General features: G+C 37.8%; 1 protein-coding gene across 1 annotated transcript in view; it reads right to left on the reverse strand.

The window, feature by feature from the left end:
• Window positions 1-9,012: 9,012 nt before the first annotated feature.
• BPNT2 (3'(2'), 5'-bisphosphate nucleotidase 2) overlaps window positions 9,013-17,427 on the reverse strand; it is a 47,521-nt gene continuing 39,106 nt past the window's right edge. Inside the window, exons 4-5 of the mRNA XM_004697778.2 lie at window positions 14,858-15,019; window positions 9,013-12,973 (exon numbers count right to left, since the gene is read on the reverse strand). Coding sequence (XP_004697835.1) covers window positions 12,702-12,973; window positions 14,858-15,019 — 434 coding nt within the window. The 3' untranslated portion in view covers window positions 9,013-12,701. The remainder of the gene's footprint in view (window positions 12,974-14,857; window positions 15,020-17,427) is intronic.

Here is a 17,427-nt window from a genome sequence, read left to right on the forward strand (position 1 = left end):
ACAAGGAAAAAAAAAAAAAAAAGAACTCGGAGCTACAGGGGCAATTATCATTCTCACTCCGCGCAAACTAGGGTAACTCCGCAAGCACAACTTGGGGAGCTACTGTCCACCCTCAGTGGCCCTAAACATGACTGAGGAAAATCTGCCCGCCCTTTACAGTGCTTCTCGTGGCTGGGGGATCCTTTGGCTGTCTTCGGTGGCCCTATGTGTGGCTGAGGGAACTTCCTCCAACCTGCTGGAGTATTGCATATGGCACAAGGCAGCTACAGCAGTCATCGCAAGTGCTCCACACTGCAGTGAGAACCTCTGCCTGACCTCTGCTGTGATCTTGCCTACAAGGGCAATCCTGCCCAGCATCCGTGGGACTCTACACAAAAGTTGGCACACTCATCTGCCACGTTGGGGCAGGGTTTAAACCGCTCCAGCCCCATGATCAGGCAATCAGGGATTAGCTATGTCTTTACTTTGTTGTTCTTTGTTCTCTTCCTTCTCTTTCCCACCAGTTTCAGCAACCCCAATTGTGGTTTTCCTTTTCTTTTTTCTTTCTTTTCTTCCTCTCGTTCCTTTCACGTGTCACTGCTGACTTTCGGGCCATTGCCTTGAGCCTAGGGCAACTCTGCCCACCCAGCATGGGGAGCTCCAGTCTTCCCTGTGGCATACTGAACACATCACAAGGCAGCTATGCCAGCCCTCTGCAGTGTTCCACGCTGCTGCATAAACCTACAGCTGGCCTCCGTGGTGATCTTGCCACCTTGGACAATTCCACCTGGGATCTGCAGGCTCTACACCTAAGTGGGCACACCCACCCAACACCTTGAGCAGGATTTAAACTCCTCCAGACCCACGGTCAGGCCATTGGGGCTCAGCTATCTTTTTTGCCCCTTCTTTTTCTATCTCCTTTGCTTTCCAGAGTATAAGTGGGCTGTTGTTTTTCTTTGGAATTTTTTTGGTCTGTTTTTCCTCTCTTTCCTTTCACATGCCACTACTGGCCTCCAGACCACTCCCCTCCACCTAGGGCAACTCTGCCTGCAAGTTGTGGAGCTCCCACCTGTACTTAGTGGCCTTACATGTGGCTGGGGAAGTCATGCCTGCCTTCTGCTGAACCCTGAATGGCTGAGGGAACACTCGCCTGTCCCCCAAGACCCTACAAGTGGCTGGGGGAACTCCTGTCCGCCCTTTGTGATGCTCCAAACTTCTGCGGGAACCTCCGCCCAACCTGTGGCTATCTCTCCAACAAGGATAATTCCACCAGCCATCCACATGCTCTACACTAAGGCGGCTACACCACCTACTCTCCGTGCCACTCGCATTGCAGCAGGCACCACCACAAGCCAACTGAGGCACTCCAAGCTGCTGTGGGCCACACCAACAGATTCCTGGGAGTCCAGCCAATGAAGCTCCATCCTCGCAGACCCATAACCATCAGACCAGTGTCCCAAGAGGATCCATCCAACTTGCCATCCAAATAATGGAATAGTAGCTGGCTTGGGTAAGGTTAAAACCACAGGAAGATAACCCCCCCCCCCCCCAGTGCAGTAAGTTGCGGGTACTTCGAAGAAGCATGCTTACCAATGAGAGAGTGCAGTGCTCTTCAACTCTGAAAAATGGTGCCGGGTTCCTCTAAAACAACATGTAAACAGCAACCAGCCCTGAAAATCTGAACTAAAAATCAGGAGGGAAAAAAGTCAATGCCGAAGAAGTCATGAACCTAATGACATGCATAGAAGAAGCAGATATTGACCTGCCACAGAATGAAATCTGCAGAATATTGCTTGGAATCATACAGGATATGAAGAAAGCACTAAAGAAAAAGGATTATATGATAGAGGAGATAAAGGCCACGCATCTAAGGGAATTCAAGACAAAGGATGAAATAACAAATCCAATAGCAAAGTAATATTTAGCCAAAAAAATTGAGGAGGCAGAGACTCGTATGACCAGGGAGACTTCAACAAACGGGAAAGGCAGTCAAATAAGAGAAGCTGAAGAAAACCTGAGAGCCATGCCTGATGCTATGACGAGAAACAATATTAGAATAATTGGGCTAATGGAACAAGACACAACAAAAAAGTCAATAGGAAAAATAGTGAGGGAATTCTTAGAGGAAATCTTCTGCACCTTAATAAATGAAAAATAGGCAGCCATTCAAGAGGCTGAATGAACACCAGCTAGACTGAATCTCAAGAAGAAGCCACCAAGACACATAAGCTAAATTATCCACTTTTTAGGAAAAGGAGCAAATCATAACAGCAGCTTGGGAAAAGTAAGCAGTTACTTTAAAAGGTACCCAAATAACAATATGTTCAGATCTATCAGCGAAAACAATGAAAAGGAGGAAGTGGAGTAAGATATTCCAAAAATTGAAGGAAAATAACACAAACCCCAAAATACTATATCCACCAAATTATCTTATTAAGATAGATGGAGAAGTTATGTGGAGAGCAAATGTTTTGAGGATTTGGGTAACGAATGTACAAATGTGCTTTATATAATTGATGTATGTATGGATTGTGATGAGTTGTATAAGCCCCCAATAAAATGATTTTTTTAAAAAGATAGATGAAGAAGAGTCTCCCAAGATAAGGAAAAACTCAAGGAATATGTAAAAAGAAACCAAGCCCTACAAAAGATCCTTGCCAACCCAGTCTGGGCAGAAGATCAATACTCACTGTGCACAAATAATAGACTGTCACATAAAACAACTCCATACAGAGGACAACAAAGAGAAAACAGCCACCAAGACATCATTGACCCAATGGTGGAAAGAATGCAAAAAAACACACACATACAATGATAAGAAAGGGAGATAAAATAACACCCAAGACAAAATGTACAAGATGACATTACAGAGTCCATCGATGGATGTAATAACACTGAATAACAAGAAAGTGAACTCAGGCTTTAAAAGGCATAGCTAGACTAGCAGACTAGTTTAATAAACAACCGTCCATCTGCTGCTTACAGGAGCAGGACACATCTATCTGCTGCTTACAGGACACATCTCAAGATTATAGGCAAAAACAGGATGAGAATTAAAAGCTGGAGAAAAATGTACCAAGCAAATAGCAATTCAAAAAAAGCAGGCAATGCAATCCTAACCTCAGACAAAATTGATCTCAAGCCATGACAAGAGACAAGGAGGGGTGCTATATAATTATCAAGGGAACAAGAACCAAGACCAAGAACCAGTGAGCATAATAAATATATACACGCCCAACAAGAGACCCATGAAATTCATAAATCAAACACGCCAAAAGATGAAAAAAGAAATCACAGGCTCAACAATTATAGTAGGTAACTTTAAAACACCACACTCCTAAAAAGGCAGATCACAGGGTAAAAAAACTTAACAAGGTGGCTACAGATCTAAACGGTACAATTGGGCAACTTGACCTGATAGACATTTTTAGAGATTTCCATCCAAATGCAAAAAAAAAAAAAAAAAATCATTCTTTTCAAGCCCACATGGCACATACTCAAAGATAGACCACATGCTGGGACACAAGTTGAACCTGAGTAAATTCAAGCACAGACAGATTGTAGATTTCTCTCTCCGACCACTATGCCATAAGACAAAATCAAAAAACTAACGATGAAGAAAAGAAGGACAAACAATTGGAGGATGAATAATTCTCTATTGGAAAAGGAGTGGGTATTGGCCTAGATCAGAGATGAAATCAGAAGTTTCTAGAAACCGATGAGAATGAAAAAACGACATAATTTTTTTTGATACAACAAAGGCAGTTATCATAGGAATTTTGATACCAATACATGCACACATGAAAAGTGAAGAGAGACTTATGGTTGAAATGATGACATAAAACTTACACCAATTACAGCAGAGTCAACAGGACAATCCCACTAATAGCAAAAGAAAAGAAATACAAATCAGGGCTGAGATAGGAGAGGAAAAATAAGAAAACCATTGAAAAAAATTAATGCAGCTAAAAGTTGGTTCTTTGAAAGGATTAACAGAATAGACGGACAGCTGACAAACCTAACCAAAGAAAGGAGGGTACAAATTCCAATAGCAAGGATGAGGGATGATACAGGGGACATTACAATGGACCCTAATGAAATCAAAAGGATATTTACACAGTATTCTAACTACCTGTATTCTAATGAATTAAACAACTTGGAAGACATTGACAAATACTTGGAAAAGCAATCCCTCCCTAGACTATCCCAGTTGGACATCAAGAAGCTCAAAAAACCCATAGAAATAGAAAACACAGACAAGGCTATTAAGTGATTATAAACAAAAAAATCCCCCAGGCCAGATGGCTTCACAGGAGAACTCTACCAAGCACTCAGGGAAGAATTGCCACCAATCCTCCACAAACTCTTGCAGAACATAGAAAAAGATGGCAAACTCCCAAACTCTTTCTATGAAACTAGTTTAACTCTTGATACCTAATGCAGGCAAGGATCCCACAAGAATACAGAACTACTGACCAATATCCCTAATAAGTATCGATGCAAAAATCCTTAACAAAATGCTGGCTAATAGAATAAATGCAAAAGCATATAAAACAAGTAATTCACAATGACCAAGTGAGATTCATTCAAGGGATACAGGGATGATTCAACATACGAAGGACCATTAATATTATTTGCCACATTGAAATGAAAAATTATAAGAACCACATGATACAATTGATAGATGAAGAAAAAGCATCCGACAACATCCAACACCAATTCTCCTGTTTAAGACACTCAAGATAGGAATGGAAGGAAAATACTTCAATATTATACAAGCTATATATGAAAGACCAATAGCTAATGTGGTAGTCAATGGAAGAAAGCCGAAAACAATCCCACTGAAAAGGGGGAGCAGACAATGATGACCCCTATCCCCACTCTTATTTAACATTGTACTAGAGCTCCTAGCTAACAACATAAGGCAAAGAAAAGACATAAAGGTAATCATCTGGGAAGGAAGAGGTGAAACTATCTAATTAATCGCAGATGATGTGATTTTGCACTTTAAAAATCAACAAAACTCCACAATTGGAGTATTGGAAGAGATATAGGAATATGGCAGAGTGGCAGAATACAAGATAACAGACATTAGAATATTGGACTTCTATACACATCAGACAAGATCACAGAAGAGGTAATCAAAAAGGTAGTACCCTTCACAACAGCCAAGCAAAAACTGAAATATCTAGGGATATACACGACTAAAAAAAACCAAAACATTTATAAGAGGAAAACTATAGAATACTGTTACAAGAAACTAAGAGTGACCTCAACAAATGGAAAGATACCCAATGCACATGGATTGGAATACTCAATATAGTAAAGATGTCAGTTCTGCCAAAGGCACTATGTAAATTTAATGCTATCTGGATACAAATACCATCATCCTTCAAAGAAATAGAAAAACTGATTACCAACTTCATATGGAGAGGGAAGAAGCCCAGAATTAGCAGAGAACTCAAGAAAGACAAAGTTGGAGGGCTTGCTTTAGTACCTGTTATACAGCCACAGTGATCAAAACAGTGTGGTACTGATAAGACAGATACTCAGACCAATGAAAAAGAATTGAAAACCCAGAAATAAAATCATAATAGACAACTGATCTTTGATAAGGGCCCAAGAATTATCAAATGGGAAGCACTAAGTGGAGTTTGAAAAAATGGATATCTACCTGCAGAAAAATGAGGCAAGACCCTTACCTCACTTCTTGCACAAGAATAAAATCAAGGCGGCCCCAAACTATTAGGACCATTAACGAAGGAATTGGGATAAACCTGAGAACTATGGCACAGGGAATACATAGGCTATTAGAAATAAGGAAGGACACAAATACACACGAGGCACAAATGACAAGTGGGATATACTGAAGATAAAACACATGTGTACGTCGAAAGAATTCACGAAGAGAGTAATGAGAGAGCCCACTGACAGGGAAAACATCTTTAGCAATAACACATCAGACAAAGGCAGTATTACTAAAATCTATAATACTTTTCTAGCTTACAATAAGAAAAAAACGAATTGCCCACTGAGGAGGTGGGCAAAGGATCAGAAGTTTCACAAAGGCAGAAATCCAAATGCCAATAAACATGAGAAAATGTTCCCGATTATTAGCCATAAGAGAAATGTAAATTAAAACAACTATGAGATACCATCTAACACCCTCAAAGATAGCACATCAAAAAATCAGAAAGTAACAAGTGTTGGAAGGGTTATGGAGAGACAGAACTCTCGTCCACTGCTGGTGGACCTGTAGATATGTACAACCATTGTGGAAATGGATTTGGCAATATCTAAAACAGATAGAAATCAAGCTACCGTATGACCCAGCAAACCCCCTACTGGGCATATACACAAAAGAGGCAGGAACTAAACCACAGTCAGACATCTGCAATATTCATTGGAGCACAGTTCACATTTGCAAGGAGTTGGAAACAACCCAAATTTTAATCAACAGATGAATGGATCAAAAAAGTGTGGTACATACACGCAATGGAGTACTACACAACCCTAAAAAGCAATGAAGAACACATGAAGCACATTGCCGCATGGGAACAACTGGAGGAAATTACGTAAGCGAAGTAAGCTAATCACAAAAGGACAAGTACGAGTCAGCTGAGGTAAACTTAAAAAATGGGGCATAGGAAGAAAGCTACTATATACACACATTCCTGGAGTGAGGTCCAGGTACTCTGGCAGGGGCCAATTCCAATCCAGGGACACATATGACAATCAACTAAAAAGGAGGTAAGAAAAAAAAAAAAAAAGACATGGGTAGGTGGAGGAGCAGGGCACTAACCCACCCAAGGGGAGGTGTGTTAGACAGGGTTCTCTTAGAGAGGTAAAACCAAATTGCTGATAATTTAATACATTTATTTATAAAGAGAATTAGATATATAATAAGAAATGAACTGTTAAATCATATACAGATATATAATACAAGAAATGAAGTTAAATTATAAAGCACTACAAATGGCTCAGTGCAACTCACTCCCATGAGAGTTGTGAGAGACTAGCAGTCCTTCAAGTCTAGTCTGCTGCCAGATCTTCCTCTATTTAGAGAGAGAGCTAGGCTATGTCAGCACAACAGCCAATCACAAGGCAGGTCACCAACTGTCAGCCAGGTCACCAACCGCCAGTCCCCAGCTCCAGAGATGTCTTAAAGGGACCTCAACTTACAGCGACACAGTCCACAGGCTAGGCGTCCCACCGGTAGTGTAGCCTTTAAATTGAAGCACACAAGCAAGGCAGCCGCACACTAGTCCGATGATCAAAGAGCAAGAGACAAGAAAGGCGAGGCTCACCGAGCCATTTATCTCTCTGCCCTTCAGTTAATCCCACTTGTGTTTATCAGCCAGACTGGCACAATAAACTATCTCAGGAGGGTACTGTTTATATCTCCAAAGAAGGAGACAGACCAGGCTTCAACCCATAGTGCCAAGACGTGAATGCAACATATCAGCATGTAGCATGGAACCAATAGAGGTCTGCAGGGCTGGGCCTAATCCCAAATATGTGGACCTCCCCACGCCCCAGAAGAATGCACTTCAGAGGACAGCACTGAAGATACAGCTTGAGGAGAGAGGCACATCTGATCAGGGCACACAGGAGCAAACAAAGAGGGAAGGAGAGTAAGTGGAACACATTTTGGCCCATCAAGCTCCGAAGATGATATTCCTGCTCAGAGCAGACAATGCAGAGAGAACCATAGGGCCAGCCCCACCACGATACGACGTCTCTCCTTGAACCATAGCACTACAGGGTAAAACACTGGAGACACAGTGCAGGAGTTATGCCTGATCTGACCCCATCATGCTGGGGTGAAACACTAAGGGCATGCAACAGAGCAGCAAGCGGGGCAAAGCAATGAAGTCCCTAGGGAATACCAAAAATAGACTTTGGAGACAGAGTGTGGCACCCCATCAGACTCGACTTGAAAGCACTACTAAAGATCAAAAACAAACCTGAACTATTTATCGGCTTTTCCTTTTTGGTCACTGACTTTTTGTCGTTATTTTCTTTTGTTGTTGATTTTGTGTTCCTTTGTTGTTTTGTTTGGCTATGTCTTGTTTTTGCACTTATTATTGTCTCTATATGTCTACCTAGATAAGCTAGGCAGGATAAACAATTTGGAGAAGATGGTTCCTGGGAGACATAGGAGAGGGGGAGGCGGGAGAACCAACCCAAGGACAAAGGAACAAGAAATGAACTAAAATTGATGAAGAGTGTAAGGTGCCTAGTGGGGTTTAATCAAGGGCAATGAAACAGCAAGGAATTACTGAAATCTGAGTGAGGCAGAACATGATAATGGAATAAGAGGAAGGGAAAATGAAATAGTGGAAAGAACTAGGAGACAAAAAATACAGGCATGTAAATATGTAATTATATTTATATATAACAATAGGGAAATAGATCTATGTACTTACATTTATATGTTAAGTATTAAGGGAGCAGATGGAAACTGGCCCTCGACTCAAGTACTCCCTCAATGCAAGAACACTTTGCTCTAATAATCTGGCATTCGGTCATGGGGGAAGAGGAGGGAATCGATCACAATGATCGACATATAACCCCCCACAGGGTGATGAACAACAGAAAAGTGACTGAAAGGAGACAGTGGATCATGTAAGATATAAAAACAATAATAATTAATCAAGGGATCATGAGGAAGGAGGGTGGGGATGAGAGAAAAAATGAGCTGATAGAGGGTTCAAGTAGAAAATGCTTTGAAAATGATGGCAACATATATACAAATGTGCTTGACACATGGATTTATATATGGGTTGTGACAAGAGTTGTACAAGCCCCCAATAAAATGTTAAAAAAGAGAGAGAGAGAGCTGTAAGAGACCTCAATAAAATGATTTAACAAAAAAACCTAAAAAGAAAATGTTTAAAACTAGTTGTGTGACAACTGCCTGACTCTTTTTAACATGTTTAAACTTTTAAATTGTATAATATAAAATAAATGTCAATACAACTATTTAAAAATTTAAATGTAGTTTAGTCACAAATTCTAGATTATGCAAAATTAGTTTTCTATCAATTTTATTTGAATAGATTTTGTTTGCTCAAATCCAACATTAAAACACATTAAAAGAACTTAATTATAATGGCAAAAAAAATTTATTTTCCCCATTATAAAAAGGATAGGTTCTTCCCTTGTTAACATACAATGCCCTATTGTTAAGGCACAACTTTATTTTAGGATAAATATGAAACCATAGGTGTTTAGGTTTATCTTCACAACACATCAGTTACAAGACAATCGTTTTGTACACATTTACTGAAAATAATTATATACATCTTTTAAAATCAATCAAGATATAAAATTTCAAATCAATGTTTCTATGCAGGACACATCTAACATATAGCAAAGATAGTTAAGTTACAACTAGAATAACCCAAATAGTTCTTATTTTTAATTTAAGAGTATTTCCAACAGGCCATCTCAGCAAGCGGAAAGAGGCACTGTCTTTCCTTTGGAGCAGAGTGGCATTCCAGCTTGCTGTGCTCAGACTGGGCTATCAGAGACAATAATCACCCTTCAAACTAGAATACAAACCCCTTTCTGAGGAGAGAGCAGAATTACTGATAATTGACACAAGAAAGATGTTTGCTGAGGTACTTCTATATCCTTTGCACCTTCTACTAGCACTGCCCCTCCCCTTCAACTTCTCTGATACAATTTGCAAAATATTCAGAGTGCATCCAACAAGTAATAAGCAGTTATTTAAAATACATAATTCTTTTGTTATTTCATTATATAGCTATGAACAGTTCATGTAAATATTAATGTAAAATAAACAAATATTAAAATTGGGGAAGAGTACAATTGAAATATATACCAAAGACAAATATGACCCAACTTGTAGGCCCTTGAAATGCGAGATACAAACAATATATCTTACAAGAAGACAGTTTTCTTTAAAAGGCTTATGTAACACTCCTGTATTTTTTATGTTTATATTTTTGAGGGGTGAATCAGATGTCTTTATAAAGACAAAATAATAGATTAGATCTATTTAAACTTTATAGTTCTGGAGGCAATGTTCTTTACCTTTTAAAGTGAATCTTTGAAGAAGAAAAAAGGTTTATTAGAGTTCTCCCAAAACTGATCTCCTCTAATGAAGTTTATTAGGGTCTCAGTTTTATCACAAGAGAACAATCCATCTTGAGTGAAATGAGTACACACCAAAATTCAGGGCAGTATATGGCTAAGAAAGAGGAAGATAAAAGGGAACCATGGCCAAGTGAGGCAAACAGAGAAAAGATGAGGCTAAGGATAGGCTTAACTGATGGGTACTGATGTTTCTAATACCATAGCTTTCTAATAAATACAGTGTATAAAACTCAATTTTAATGGAAAATCATCCTCGAAAAAAAGAGCTAAAATGAAGGAGAGATAAAACCACGAGTTGGAAAGGTCGAGACGTCTAAATGTATATTGCCTACTTATTTTGCTATGTGTTAGAAATAATTAATGCAATCATAGAATATATTACATGCCTCAGTGAGTAATTCTACTTAATCATGAAGTTGTTTTATGGGTATGTTCTAGCACAATTAATCTCTCACATAAATATATAAATACTGACTTTTGTACTGATAGTAATCCTGGTAATGCATATTGACTTTTAGAAACAGAGGTTTTTTTAATAACATTACATAAAAGTACTTAAAAATTATTAGTAACTAGATACACCCAGAATTATAAAAATAATGTATCTGTCGGCCAGTATCTTCATTTTTGCACATAACTAAAATGCTTCAAAATCATTATCTACATGCAGATGAAATAATAAAACAAAAACAATAACGGTTGCTAGTGTGAGCTAGTTTTTGTTTCCATTAAATCATTAAGTTTCCATGTAATACTGAAGGAAAACCAAAAAATTAAAAATGAAATCCCAATTCAATTCTGTTTTCTATTTTCTTAATTGCATTTCCCTAGAAGTTAGACACAAGGCAAGAAAGCCATAGGTCCCTGGCAAGAGCCTTTTGGCCATTTCTCCTGAGGACAAAGTTCCATCATCTCACTGCGAGCTAGAGGAAATAACTGATATTCTTTCAGAATTAAGACCTATTTAAATGCCATGCATTCCAACCATCAAAAAATTTTCAGTGAAATAACTTTATCACACTTGTGAAAAGTTGCTAAAGACTAAGTACAACTTGTTAGAGACTAAATAGAAAATCCTGCTCCTTAATGAGGCATTAAAACATTTGTCAAGTGTAGCATCCAAAACCTAACGCTGTACGTACATTTCACCAGGTTAGAATATCCATTCTTTGGTCAATTTCAAGACAGAAAAAAAAACAAAAACTTGTCTTAGGGTTAAAAGTTAAAAACAACAAGAAAACCCCAGTGAGAACTATTACTCATTTTCACTGTGTTAAATAACATGAAGACATCGAAGTCACCTAAAACTGGTTTTTAAATGACATTTCTATGTACTACACAGAGAAACCAGTGCCTGTCTAAGGTAAGACAACTCAAAGAGCAAGGTTCCAGCTACAAGGACATACATGAATATGTCACAATATTTCTTATAGCCAGCCTGTAGATTTGAATTTAAGCAAGGAAAGAAAAAATTTTAATGTCATTTTAAAAATCTACTTTAATCTTAATTATTTTAATCTGAGGGTAAACAATTAATGACAAAGCAGCCAAGTCAAAAACAATAACAACTCATTCTTGAAAATGAGATAAAAACTTCTACATTCAAACCTGGCAATTTTGTTTCATTAAGTACTAAAGCAATGTTAAATTTTGTTTTTGAAAGTTAGTTTAATTCATGTAATGTCAACGAATTTTCAGTTCACAGAATCACAATATTCTGATATTGTATAACAGTGTATCTTATCCCTAATGAGAAAATATGCCAAAATCCTGTTAGCCCTGAAACCTTAAGCCATTCATTTCTTACACTATTCAAGACTAAATGTTGGTCAGGAAGGAAAGACAGATGGGACCATGCACCTATCAAAATGAAAATGAACACCAATATGGCAGAAATGTTTAACTCCGGGGTCTAAATACACTTTGCTTAAAAAGAAGGAAAATAAAAAACACCACACACACATAAATTACAATTACAATGCAACCACCATATGTCACATTTCCCATTAGCTGGTGAGGCTGTTATTAAATTTTTGGAAAAAATCTATTTGTTTTTCTATTCTTATCTCTAAGAAATAGTAATAAAGCATTTGTTGCATATTAATGTATGTGTGGCTTCTTGTGCTTTCCTCCAAATTTGGCGTTAAAATCTCCAATTACTTGATTTTCAATGAGAATTGTAGTTATATTAAACATCTACACAAAAATCAATCCTTTCAGAGAAATTCTATATGAAAATACCAACAAATAGTGAAGATTCATGATATTGTGCAAAAATGGTGACTCGTAACAATGTAGACTCCACTATAGATTTTAATTCACAAATATATATATATATATATATATATATATATACGCTTTGTGTATGACAACTGTACGAAAAATAGTCTCAAAAATAAAGACAATACTTGAGACACGAAGCAACCCATTTTCCCTGATGGTGCATTCTGTATCCTGGGGAAAATAAGTCTCTGATGCTTCGTAAATACTCAGCAGCGCTGAGGGCCGTAAACACACGTAGTCTCCACAAAGAATCATCCCTTGAAACCTTCAGTGGCTCGGGCTCTGGAAGAGCTGCGCTTTTAAGGTCAATTATACTAATTGTGCCCCATCTTCTCCAGATCTGGGAGTTTTCTGACCAGAGCCTGATGATTCACTCTGATGCTGGCAAGAAGTCCCCCTTCAACACCATCCGAACCAGTGTAGCTAATTTCTTCACCATTCAAGGTAGTCATGTGCCCTCCAAGGGCTTTTAAGATGGCATTGCCAGCACATATATCCCACTTCTTGATGTATGTCACATGGATATAGAGATCAGCTTTCTCCTGATCTTTATCTGCCACATCCAACAGTGCCAAAACTTTATAACCTAAAATAACAAACAGATTTTCAGTTACTGTATAAAAGACCTTAAGAAAATAGTTTACAAAAAAAAGAACATAGTTTACTTTAAAATATATACATACATTTTTAAAAGTAACCAAAGTGGTGAGCAGGAGGTCTCTGCATTATATGAATTTGCAACTGCTCTCTACATTTAAAATTATTTAAAAATATAAAGGTTTCTAAAAATTAGCAGCACACACATTAAACAAAAATGAGAAAAATACACTTCAAAGTAAATTTATTAATCTAGTTTCAAGTATAACCAAATATGTGCCTGTACATTTTAACCTATTTTCTGATTCGGATTGTTTTGTCTAGAGCAGGGGCTCTCAGTCTTCCTGACGCCGCAGCCCTTTAGTACAGGTCTTCACGTTGTGGTGCGCCCAACCACAAAATCATTTTCACTGCTACTTGATAACTGTAATAAAAAATGTATAACTTTATAACTGTTATAAATCATAATGTAAATATCTGATATGCAGGATGTATTTTCATTGTTACAAGTTGAATATAATTAAACATAATTAAAGCATAGTGATTAATCACAAAACAATGCGCAATTATATATTGTGAAATATTTGTGTTTTCCGATGGTCTTCGGCAACCCCTTGTAAAAGGGTCATTCGAGCACCAAAGGGGTCACAATCCACAGGTTGAGAACCACTGCTATAGAGTGACACACACTTATATGTTCTTTTCTATGGGATGACACTGAATTTATATACCTACCATAATTTTTACTTGAATACCTAAACTTAAATGGATAGGATACAATTCAACAATACCTTCTTAAATGCTTTTATTAATAAGGAGTTCAATTGACACAACAAAAGAAAACAAATGTAGAAGAAAATAGGTCTAAAATCTAGTTTAACAGATTCTTTGTGGCCTTATCTCTAACATAGACTGTGTAAGAATTAATGAAGGCATTGTAAGAAAGGCAAATATATGCAATCAAAACCAAACTCCCTGACATCAAGTCATTAATAACTCATAGTGACCCTCAGGCGCACTGAAACTCTTAGGCTTTATGATGAGACCTTTACATCGCCCTTTACTGCTGTGTTAGAAAAGTTTTCATACACTTGTTTTCTGACTATAATTTGTTATTTATCTGTATTACAACACATCTGTCACACTGGATGAATATTCATAACAGAGGTCCACGAACAACAGTCTGGGTGTGTCAATCTAGTATGCCCTAGCTGCTTTCCCTTCACCTCTCAAACTAAGAATGGTTTATATATTTTCAAAGAGTTGTAAACAAACACAAGCTAACAACAACAAAATATTAAAGGGCAATATGCAATAGAAACTATTTGAAGCCTACAAAGCCTAGAGTATTTATTGTTTGCATCTTTTCAGAGAAAACCTGCTAGTTGCCAAGATACAACTAGTAGGTCCACAGTGTTATGGCATTTACATTAAACAGAGCAGGAACTAGACACTCTTGCTCATTCTGGACTAGCTTGGAGCAAGCTGAGAAGTTGAGGGTATTAAAAGTAAAGTGACCCACAGATTAGCCATCCTATCCTAGGAGATCTCATGCATATGAGCTTGATCTTTATTCTCCTCCCCAATAACCCATAGTTGTAATAATAGAACAATTATTTTGTAATCACATTTACATGGTATTTTCACATAGAATATACCAATGATGTCAGAATACTCTTGTGCTATTCCATAGATAAAGGCATCACTGTTATGAGACTGTTTCTTATAAGAAGGTCAAGTGCAAAGAAAACTCCTCCCTTCATGTAGGAGTCAGACCGGTCTTGAAAAAACACTCTCTATTCTACTTCCCAAGCTGGGACAGTCATCTTACTAGCCTGATATTACATGGGAACACAAGGCAGTGGGAACCTACCAGCACCACCAGCAGGAATAATTGTAGTCTGATTTCCAAAAGTCTGAAGAGCAACTTGTTTGACCATTCCTGAATGGGAACGGGACACAACGATCCTTGGGGTCTTCTCATTGTAGGAAGTTCGAGCTTTTACATTTGAACCACCATCTACCATTGCCCAAGCTGAAAAGCAAAGAGAATCCTTGTTTAATAACTTTGGGGATATTATGGATTAATTGCTCCTATCCCCAAATATGTGTTGTAAATCCTAAGCAGTAGATGAAAACTCATTTGGGATAGAAATCTGCTATGTCAATGAGGCACTTTCAGTGTAGGGTGTGTTTTAAGATAGATATGTAAAAAAGTATGTCAGGCCAAGAAACAAGGAAGCACAGATGGTGAAAGATTGCTACTTGAAAAACACAAGGAAACTGAGGAAGGGGAATTTTCTAAAAGAAACAAATGTGGTTTTCCTACAGAACAGAGAGGGAGGGAGAGTCTTCCTGTATAACTAGCTGGTGTCCTGAATTTGGACTTCTAGCCTTCTAAACTGTGATAAAATAAATTTCTGTTCATAAAATTTACCCATTAACAGCACTAAACGACCACGACAGGGAAATACTGGAGTTTTTTAAAAAATCATTTTATTGGGGGCTCGTACAATTCTTATCACAATCCATACATACGTCCATGTGGCAAGTCGGATTTGTAAGGTGGAATTGGCATCATGATAGTGGGGGGAGGAAGCATTAAAGAACTAGAGGAAAGTTGTATGTTTCATCGTTGCTACACTGCACCCTGACTGGCTGTCTTCTCCCCGCGAACGCTGTCGTTTTTAAAACTAGAAATGAGAGCCTTAAGGGTTGAAAGTAACAAATGACTGGAAAAATGCCCGCTTTCACAGATTGTTTTTTCCCCCAAAGAGAAAATTTTATCTTTTTAATTACATGCTTACTATTTTTTACATTAAAGTAGATTATGTATTAAGACCGAGTTTTAAAATATCCCACATAATGCTGCCTAGTCAGAGATTATGACAGTTCAGTATTTGACTTAAGAACTTTCAGGTTCCAGAGCTCCCTACGAGGTATCACCTGTGACTCTATTGGGATTGTACTGCAATTCAACTTCTACACCCAATCCTCTATTCCTTCCCTCCTTCTCAGTTGATCAGTAAGAGCACTCACCAATAACAACCTCCCAAGCTACACTCCATTTCTGATATGATTTCCCAGGAAATCTAACCTATGGCTTACATATAGCTAACTTTCCAGATACCATAATTCAAATATTTCAATTGACTTTTCTCCTCTATTTCTGATTTAGTGAAGGCTGAAGTTGCCAAATGGACTTAGAAATATAAGACAGTTAAAGAGGTAAGTGAATTAATTTCACATATTTAATCAAGAATATGAAAATAGTACTAGATGTTTAAAAAATTAAAAGTACATATATTTTTTAAAGGGGAGAAATCCCTAAGATGGATTTTCACTTGTAGTTTTCTTCACTGACTGCACCAAACTGTAACCCTGCCCTACCCAATCTAAATTTTTGCAGCATAATCTGATTAGATTGTTATTCTAGTGGTCTCTAGTGGTAATATAAAATACAGGTCTCCATGCTAGCAATGAAAGCTGCTGCATTACCTGCTCTAAGTTCCACAGGGTTTGTGCTTCGAAGTTCCCCAAGAATGATGTCTCCCAGAATGATCAATACCTCTTTCTGGCAACTATATAGAGAAGCCAGAAAAGTAAACAAAAACTCCTGAGAGCTAAAGCTACAGAGGTAATACAGGTGATGGAGGGCAATAATCATTAAAGACGTAAAAAGAAAATCTAGGAGTAAACATTAAAGCAGAAGTAAACAGAAAACAAGGAGTAAAGATCAAGATTAGGTGAACAAGCTTGAGAGCCCACCCCAGTGTGGGGATTGTAACATGAGCTTCACAGATATGCCAGGAGATTAAGGAAACTATATGATTGTAGATCTCATAATTTCAGACAGGATTTCTCCCCAGGAAGAAAATGTTCCACCTTAAATAGGCACAGCTGGAAAAATGAGTCTAATACATGGGCAACACACCATCAAAAGAAAGATTGATTCTTTCCTAGTAAACGATATGATTTTCTTATTCAAAATGACAAACATCAGTCCATTTCAGCTCATTAAAGCCTAGTGTCGATCTTGATGCATTCTACTTCATCTTTGATAACCTCAATTTTCCTAGATTCATACTTCATACATTCCAAATTCCTACTATTAGACTTTTACAACTGTTTCTTCTCTAATGCATGCCCTATCAGCAAATGAAGGTCAAAAGGCTTTACTCTCGCAGGCTTTACCTTATCAACATCATTATGGTCAACTCCACATTGTTCATCTTCAATCATATTTTAAGTGCCTTTTGACCTAAGGGCCTCATCGTATGGCATCATCTCTGACAATGTTCTCCTTCTACTGCTGTACCTGACAGTGTTTCAATGTTATTATTAATAAGGTTATTAAATAGGCTAATTCCTCTGAAAGGGCACCCTGTTCCTTCTACATAGTTTGTTTTTGGTCTGGACGTCCTACTGAAACCTGTTCACTTT

Source organism: Echinops telfairi, unplaced genomic scaffold, assembly GCF_000313985.2.
Source record: "Echinops telfairi isolate 266 unplaced genomic scaffold, ASM31398v2 ScPeMD7_1;HRSCAF=3_0, whole genome shotgun sequence".
NCBI classification, from domain to species: Eukaryota; Metazoa; Chordata; class Mammalia; order Afrosoricida; family Tenrecidae; genus Echinops; species Echinops telfairi.